Below are 9,216 nucleotides of genomic sequence, written 5' to 3' on the forward strand. Positions count from 1 at the left end.
TTTTAGAACGAGTTACAAACGCGTCCAAAGTTTCTGTTTTCAAGTCAAATCCGTAATTTAATTTATTTGACACGTGTTACCAGACTTTTGGAGTAGACAATAATGTTGCCTTCGTATATATACCCAAAATGGGAACACCTATATGCATGCTCCTATATATATATATATATTAGATTTATTTAAAAATATACTTTTAATTTTAATCTCATTAAATATATACTTTTAAATTAAATTTAATACCACATTTTATATACATTTTCATGGTCAATCCTTGATTTTAACCTTAAGAATACCTAAAATACCTTTAAATAAAAACATAGAAAAAAGAAAAAAACCTAAAAAAAGTTTAAACTCACAATTTTTAACCTTTAAAATATGTAAAATACCATTTAAATGGTTTTTTTTGTGTTATTAATGTTTAATTATCATAATATTAGAAAGTTTTAGTCTTTTTTCCTTTTTTCTTAAGGATAGTTTAGTCATTTTAAAGATCATAATCAATTATTGACCGAGATAAGACATAAATCTCCATATTAAATGTATAAAATCTATATAAAATGTGGTATTAAATTTAATTTAAAAGTATACATTTAATGAGATAAAAAACTGAATGTATAGATTTTGAATAAACCTAAAATGCAAGGTATAATAAAAAATATAAACATGTCAATATGTAATATAGTCGTTTTATTCGCCTTCAAAAATGTGGTCCATTTTGGTCGGCAATGGGTTGGTTTGCTTCCATATCTACATCTACTACTGAAAATGATGAAGAGGCTTTTAAAAATTGGACAATTTATATTATCAACCTTTTTTTTTTCTTTTCAAAATCATTGTTTCGGGCGGAACTTTATGAGTCTCTTCTGGGTGGGAATGCTAGTGAAATTCATGAAAATGGAAATATTTTTTGAAAGATCGACCACTTTCAAGAAAAGGGGACTTTTGTTTTCATCTTTATCTGCTTTCTGGTGGTTTAACTATATTCACACGCGTTTCTTCCTCGTTATTTCATATTACAGCTATTTTCCTAAATTTCATTGTCTTTTCCTCCAAACAATGTTGTTATAAATCCATAAAAAAATGTTATAAAACAAAATAGACCAAATGCAAGTCCCATCAAACGCTACTCTGTTATTTGGCCATGACAAGTGTTTAGTTTGGATAAAACGAGGGGACAACGAACTATTACTTTTATATTTTGATAAAGTCTATTTATATGTTCATGATCATAGTTAAATATTATATATATTTATAAAAGTATCATGATTGATAATAACAAATATTCCCTTACAACAAAGAAAATAGTTAAAACATTACTTCTATAAAAAAATAAAGATGATTTCTTTATGCATTCTTTCTGATTGACACTAGCGTAACTTCCACAAAGTAAACAAAATTGAGTTTTTAGCAAAAAGTAATGCAATCCAAATCCAATATATACTTAGCTATAATGAATTCATTATTGATGTTGATGTTCTTCCATTATATATTATCTTACAAATTCAACTTTTAAAATCTACTGGCAACAGACTATACAAAACAACAAAGAAAGGACAAACCTAAACAGAAAATAACAACTTGAGAACATAGTGAACAAACCCATACAAACACAATAGATCAGTAAGATCAAGGATATATATTTTTATTTGTTAGGGAAATACTAAGCAATATATATATATATATCGGAAAAGAAAAAAAATCCTACTAGAAAGAAAGATATTAGGAGGATCACTCTTTTGTTAGGAAATAGATTACGGGAAGTTAAAATGAATATGAGAAGAAAGCAAGAGTAGAGTAATCTATGGTTGATTATTTTCATATAGTTCTGTTGAAACACCTTGATTTTGGCCTTAAAAATACGTGACAATGAGCATTAACATTTTTAACAGAAACAAAACGTGTATCGTAAGTATTTAACCTTGTAAAATCATAAAAATTAAACCTCCAATAGAGCTCAATATATCCAGCCTTATTTTACAATATTACTGTTAATTTCTTAATTGGTAATTTATGCATTCTATTTATTGTATAGCATTCGCGATGATAATGGGGCTAAATTATAACTTGCAATTTGCATGCATGTTTGCTAACTAATAGCTCGTTGATAATGTCAATCAAGTCCTGCTTGGCTTTGAAATAGTTTGCAGAAATACAAAAACCAACTTAGTTTGATGAATTAAATTTTTTTTGTATTAATTGTAAAAGACAAACTTAAAAGTACTTTTGTTCAAGAATTATGTAAGTACATTTAATCCCTCAAAAAATAAAAAAGAGTGCAAGTGCATTTGATTATGCAAAAAGTTAGGTGGTTCCCACCGAATGTTTGCTGAATTATTGGATTAAAAAAAGTCACTATAAACTCTTTTATAATTATAAGTATAATATACATATCGAAATTATACAGTGGCGATTGGAATTAAAAATAAACTGATCTTTTTCGCTTGCAAATAAGAAATTAGTTTGATAATATTTAAATAATGCATAATAGAAGTTTGAAGAAGTAAGGATATAGTAAAGGCTGTATACGTCACTCCACAAATAAACAGATGGCAAAATCTTTAGTTGCTCTTATTGTCTCCAATTTTTTGCAATAGTTTAAATATCTATAAGAGAATTTTCATTTGTATATCCATTGCTGTGCTCACAACTGTTACAATCATCACACAAATGTTTGTTATTTAGTTATGTAGTCGAATAAGTTGCTTCCATATACATAATCATATATTTTCTTATATATGTGTTATAACGTCTGCATATATATCATATATATCACATACGTAAAATATAGATTATATGTGGCATCCATATCATTAATATCGTATGACGCAGTCCAAAAATTATATAATAATAAAATCCAACTTGGATCAAATAAAAAATTAATTTTAAGATTTCGAATCATGAAAATATATAACCAAAGAAGACATTATTAACATAAAATATTTAACTTACAAAACACTTGAGAATGAAGTTTACACACAAAGGCCCAGAGAGGACCCCCAAAAAAACAAGAGTTTTACACTGATATGGAAACCAGAACGAAATTTTTTCCCCTCTCTCAAGCTTGAAGAAAAACAAAGACAAATTTTCACATGAGGAAATTAGAAAGAGCCAAAGAAGGGAAGAATGAGGTATCTCGTTGAAAAGTCAAAAAGGCTCGCTCTCAAAGAAAAAAACCCTCCCGGAAAAAAGCTGCAAAGAATTCATCAATACTACACGTGGGTATAATTCAACGTAGTCAATACTCAATGGTCAACTACGCAAAAACGTCACATATAAAGTGAGGAAAAAAAAAAAAAAAAAAAAAAAACCCTTTCGGAAAAAGGAATAAACTTTGCAGCTAAACTGGCTATTATTAAGACTCATGATTATGGCTGGTGGACTTCTGCGCTAGAGAGAGATTTTCCTATTTTTCCTATTTTTTTTTTTTTGATATGGCATATGATTCCTGAAAAAAGAACTGTTGTCATTAAGAATTTATTATTCCTAGTCATCACGATGGAGCTAGCTAAGTCATGATTACTTTTTTTTTTTCCTCAGTGATCAAGTGTAGTTCTTGAGCAAAGCCTGTCTTATATTTCTCACTAGATCCTTCGCGTTCATGCTGTACTCAACGTCCATCTGCAAGAAACCAAAAAAAATATTAACTTTTAATTAATTAATTAGTTATCTATTTTTTGTTGGGAAAGAGCTTATCTATACAACTGGAATAAGTAATATTTGAGGGACCAAATTTTTTATCACTTCAATGTGTTCACAGCTTTCCTGATGTGATAATTCTTTAAGCACAAAAGAAAAAACATCGATGATCAGTTTAGTTCATAAGTTTGTATAGAAATTTATATTTATTTAATTTTTTTGGTAAATAAGGTATGCGTCAAACATTTTAGGGTTCATTTGGTACGAGAATTCAAAACAGAATGATTTTAATTATGATTCTAAAATCAGAATTATAATTCATGATTTTGGATTTAAATCATGATTCTGAAACTATGATTTAAAATCAGAGGTTTGAATCACCTTGAATCAAGAGGGAGATGGTTTAAGAATCATGATTTGAGCTAGTTTAAAACATCACATCAGATTCTAAATCATGATTCAGAATCGTCCAAACCAAACACTGATTTTAAATCATGATTCAGAATCATGATTTAGAATCACTATAAACAAACACTGATTTTGAATCATGATCTAAAATTATGATTCTGGATCTATCTACCAAACGCACCCTTAATTCAAACTTTGCAAACAAGAGTTTGGCTTTCCATTAAAAAAAAAAATTCACGTTGAAATAATGGTCAACACAAATGATACCTCGAGTATTAGCTAATAATATTTCAAGGATTTTCGTAGTTTTAGTAATAAATGGTGGTATTAAGGTGGACTATATTTGTTATTACACAAAACAAAAGACAATCTAATAATAATCTTGTAACATGTTCTTAAAGATTTACCTGAGCAACAATAGTAATGTGGGTGGTAGAACCACCAAATGGTAAGACACTGCTGTTGACAATTGTGAGGTGAAGCTTCTCTATCTCGCAAAGTATGTTAGACAAACATCCTTTTTGCTTCTCGCAGTGGATTCTAATCAAAACGTCCTTGCCCGAAACTCTTGCTTCGATTTCGGGCAGCGGTTGGTCGGAGCTGCTGTCGAAGTTCTCGTCGGACGAAGAGATCTCGTCGTCGGCGGAGAGATGAGATCTCTTCACAAAAACAACTGACTCCACAGTCTTCTTTGCAGCCTGTTCCTCAAGTATGCTTACTCGTTCTTGAAGAGTTTTTATGTACGTGATTGCATCTCCAAGGACGGAAGCCTTGTCCATCTGTTAACAAATCAATTGACACATATAAATATGATAATTAAAAACTTTCATCAATTTCATAGATACTTATATTATCATAATTTCCTTATTATGTGTGTTAATTAATCACTCAAACTGTGTACTAAAATTAAGTTATGACAGCTATTCATTAATGTAAACGATGTTAGATTCAGACAGTATATCACCACTTGCTATATTTATTCATTTCAATGGAAAATCTCTACTATTTATTTAGGAGAATAAAATCTCCATCTCCAACGCAGCAATAAGCACATGATATATGAATTATTATACATTTCTAGCTAAGAGATTCTAAGAAACAAAAGAAAGGTAAAAAAATAGAAGATAAACTAGTCATATATAATGTTGAAATTTAGAACAAACTTGTGGTACCTTTTTTAGGCCTGGAACGACAGCCGAAAGAGCTATGTACCTCTGATTGAGCTTCTCACGGCGCCTTCTTTCGGCTATTACATGATCTTGAGCATGTAAGGGAGACCTACTCATGGCGGCGGCCGGCCTCTTCTCGCGGATAACTTGCCCTAATTTCGGTGAGAAGTTCTCGTTTCGATCATGATAGGAAGATTGAAAGATCATGTATTTATCGGTGGATCCAGCCGGCTCGTCCTTTGGCTGCTTCACAGGGGACTGATCTAGGTTATCATAGTACTTCTCGGGGGTGGTCGCCGCCGAGCTAGCGTACTTTTCGAAGGAAATTATCTGCGAGGATGAAGAAGAAGCTGCCTTTGCGCTGGTTTTATGATAGTGGTAATTATCATTAGTGGTGCAAGAGTTATTGTTGTTCCAGCTATTGTTGATCTTGAGCTGTTTGGCTGGCCGGCTTTCAAAGTCTGTGATCTGATGGTGAGGAGCTTGGTCTACCGGCGTGGCGGCGCCGCCCAGATTTTGCGAGTTCGCCGGGGCGAAATTCGTGTTGTGAGATGAGTAGCTTTCGGAAGAAAAAGACTGGAAATTGATGTCGTCAAATGAATAGTGATGGTCCAGAGAGTTCACTTGATCATATTGGTGGAAGAAATTATAATCCATTTCCTACAAAATTAAGAATCATTAAACCATAATCACTACTATATATATATATATATGTGTGTGTGTTATGAATGGTAACTTAAATTAGGTCTTACCAGTTCAGATAACCATTTGGCTGATGGGATTTCCATTTAAGGCACCTGGTTATTTGAAGGTTTGATTAAATCAGCAATATATCTTGAATATGATGAAGAAACCTGCATAAAATTCAAGAAATGGTCATTTTATAAAGGGAGGAGAAGAAAAAAAAAACTAAAAAGCCACAAACCCAAATGAAATAAAAAATCATATATAGACAAATTAGAAAAGGAATAATATGAGGCTGAGATCTGAAGACCAAATTAAACTTATCCCAAATATGTGGTTTGTGGAAATTAATGAAAATCTTTGGTGGGATAATTATATCTGGAGACTTGGAAAAAAGATTATAATCACTTACCTTTAGAACAAGAAGAAGACCAGAAAATCTTTTGTGTTTTCAGTTTTTCGTCAGAGTTGATGTAGAATTTTTGCAGTTGGTGTGTGCGTGTTATATAAGGTGCACCGACGCGCACCATAAACTCGGCGGATAATCAGAGATATTAAAGTCAGAGAGAATAATAATTACAATGTTCCATTAATAATATTAATTAAAGAAAAAGAATTAATTAATTAAAGCCGCACGCATTACACCGTACAAGTAAATGTTCGCACGTGTGAAACTGTTCATCCGTTTTTCTTGTAGTTCACTGTTCATTTGTGGGCTGTATTAGTATTAAACCATTTATTATGCTCTCCTCATCGTCTGTGGTCAAATTCTGACTCCCAACTCTTTTTAGGCAATAAAATATTGCCACGTCTTAAGGACGTACGTAAATTTATTATTGGTCAGCCAGTGCTTGACCGTTCCCACTTACCCATTTTTTTGGAGTAGTTTAGAAGCTTCTTTTTTTTTTTTTTTTTTTTCCCCCCCTCTGAGCTACGCCGTATAATTGTTGCTATGTTCGCACTATATACGTTTTGTAGTTATTCTAAGGTGTTTATATTACAAAGAAGGCCAAATTTAGTCGATTTGTACTGTCAAATTCTTGAAGGTTTTATGTCTTGGCTCATTAAGAATACGGTCTTATCTAAAACCAAAATCATTCCATAATTTCCATTCAAAATTTCAAACTGTACCCTCATTTTTTTCCCTGTATTTAAGGTATATGCTTTCAGACTAATTAGGAGATTATATCATGGGATTAATAAATATTAATTAATAAACACAATGTAAATTAGCATAGAAGCAAATAGAAAATAAAGCGGATCAAATTGAGATATGTACGGATAGAAAGAGTGAAATTCATCAAATCATCATGTTATGCTCTTAAGAGGCAATAGCTATAACCAATATAAAGGTCAATTAGGATAGTACCACTTCTAAGAGGAATTTCTTAGGAGTGAATAAAAAAATACCATTTTTTTTATTTCTTTACAAACATCATTACTAAATTTAAAATCCATCTCTATCTCATAAAAAAACACTAACCCTATTTTTTTTTTTTTTTTTTATCTCTCTTCCATTCTCTTTACTCTCCCACTGTTAGTGCAGGTTTTGTCCCTGATGAGCAATAATCGAAGATAAAGATCGCCATGTCTCCGCCATGAGATAGATCTTTATCGCGATGATAGATCTCTGTGGCAGTTTGATCATCAATGGGATTCGATCAAGGCGGCCAATGAAGGGACCTCACCTAAAAGATCAAGTTCTCTGGAGATCCATAAGGAGTTGTGTCTCGACGACAAGGTGTGGATCATCATAGCATCGTCACTGGTCTCTCGATTCCACTAAGCTATCATCAAGGGCGGCGTATGGAGACTCATGGTTGTTATCATAAGGCCTTCATCATTTGATCTTATTGTTTGACGACACAGCAGTTAGATAAGAGAGAGGAGACAAAAAGTGAACATTAGGGTTTCTAATGATAAATGTGGTGTGTTTGAATAGAAAAAAATAAGAAGCTGTATTTCTTTATTCAATGACAAAAGAAGTGGTATAAGAGCCAATTTCCTCCCAATATAAGCCAAGAATAAAGTTAAAAAGGTCAAATTGCAAGAGTCATAACAATCAAGTTCCACGTAAGGGAGTAAATTTTCTGGTCGGAGAATACAATGGAAAACTATTAGCATCTTCACCCAATTTAGTGAAAAAGATAATGGTTTTGAAAAGTAAATGAGGAAACATGCATGGGATTCTCGATTCCTTTCTAGTGTTTATTTGTTGAAAAATGTAATGTAAATAATCCAATTCTCTTTCTAGTTTATTGAACTTAGGAATAGAAAACTTATGATCAATATAATTACTAAAATGTACTTTATTGAATAATCATTGCCTTGTAATAGATGAACTTGTCAAGGGTGTATAAGTGATTTGATATTCTTCGATTCCAGCTTTTTTGATGATATTTATGTATGTTATATCTAATATTTAGAAGGGTAATTTAGTATTTTCCTTAACTTTATGTTATATATGTACTAAAAGAGCGTTATTTAGTATTTTACTCCATTAAAGAGCATTTTCAAGACAATACTAAATTAATTTTCTAATAATTTTAAAATTTTGATAGAAAAGTCACCCTCCAATGTAGTGATATTTTTTGTGCTAAATTTGAAATATGTTGTGCATGCTGTCGAATTAGCACCAAATATAGCATATGCCATATTTTGGTGTATGATGCTATTGGTCAATGTGCTGATTTTTTTTATTTAATAATTACTAGATTACTATTTTCATAATTATTTAAAAAAATGTAAAATTAATTTCAAATTACTTACAAAGCTTATAATGATCGTGACACAAAATAATTTTGAGTAATCTTGACAAATACCCTTTGAAAGTGCATGGGTCAAGATTTTTACCCTTTACTCTTGATTCATAACCTTTTTAGTCAAATAATTACACTAACAAAATGGTATTTATCAAGAGTAAAAGGTACAAGTCCAGACTCATGCACTCTTAAGGACAAATTTTTCATTTTTTCAATAATTTTTTTAGCACAAAATAGTATTACCTATGACATTCACATTTTTTGTCAAAGTATTTGAAACGGAGATGATCATTAAAGTTTTGACTTCTGATTTCTACATGTTCCTTTAACTAATCATACATATGTTAGAGTAGATAGCAACCTTTCGTATTAATACTTTGTTAAAGTATCATGGTATCGCAATGTTTGATGCCAGTTCGAATCTATAATTATTGTATGTATCCATTATTTTGTCATCACATATTGGACTTTTGTTTGAATTTGTTACAACTCTCTGTTCTCTTTTTGAAATTTGGGTTCAGTGTATGATTAATTTATTTCTTAAATTCTCCAAGGTC

General features: G+C 31.1%; 1 protein-coding gene across 1 annotated transcript; it reads right to left on the reverse strand.

The window, feature by feature from the left end:
- Positions 1–2,973: 2,973 nt before the first annotated feature.
- Positions 2,974–6,345, reverse strand: LOC21399161 (transcription factor bHLH18). Its single transcript, XM_010106800.2, has 5 exons — positions 6,310–6,345; positions 5,966–6,067; positions 5,217–5,873; positions 4,452–4,823; positions 2,974–3,618 (listed from the first exon to the last, which is right to left on the reverse strand). The coding sequence occupies exons 2-5, from the start codon at positions 5,999–6,001 to the stop codon at positions 3,541–3,543; spliced, it is 1,143 nt and encodes a 380-aa protein (XP_010105102.1). The 5' UTR covers positions 6,002–6,067; positions 6,310–6,345; the 3' UTR covers positions 2,974–3,540.
- Positions 6,346–9,216: the final 2,871 nt, after the last annotated feature.

Source organism: Morus notabilis, unplaced genomic scaffold (assembly GCF_000414095.1).
Source record: "Morus notabilis unplaced genomic scaffold, ASM41409v2 Scaffold502, whole genome shotgun sequence".
In the NCBI taxonomy this organism is placed as follows: Eukaryota; Viridiplantae; Streptophyta; class Magnoliopsida; order Rosales; family Moraceae; genus Morus; species Morus notabilis.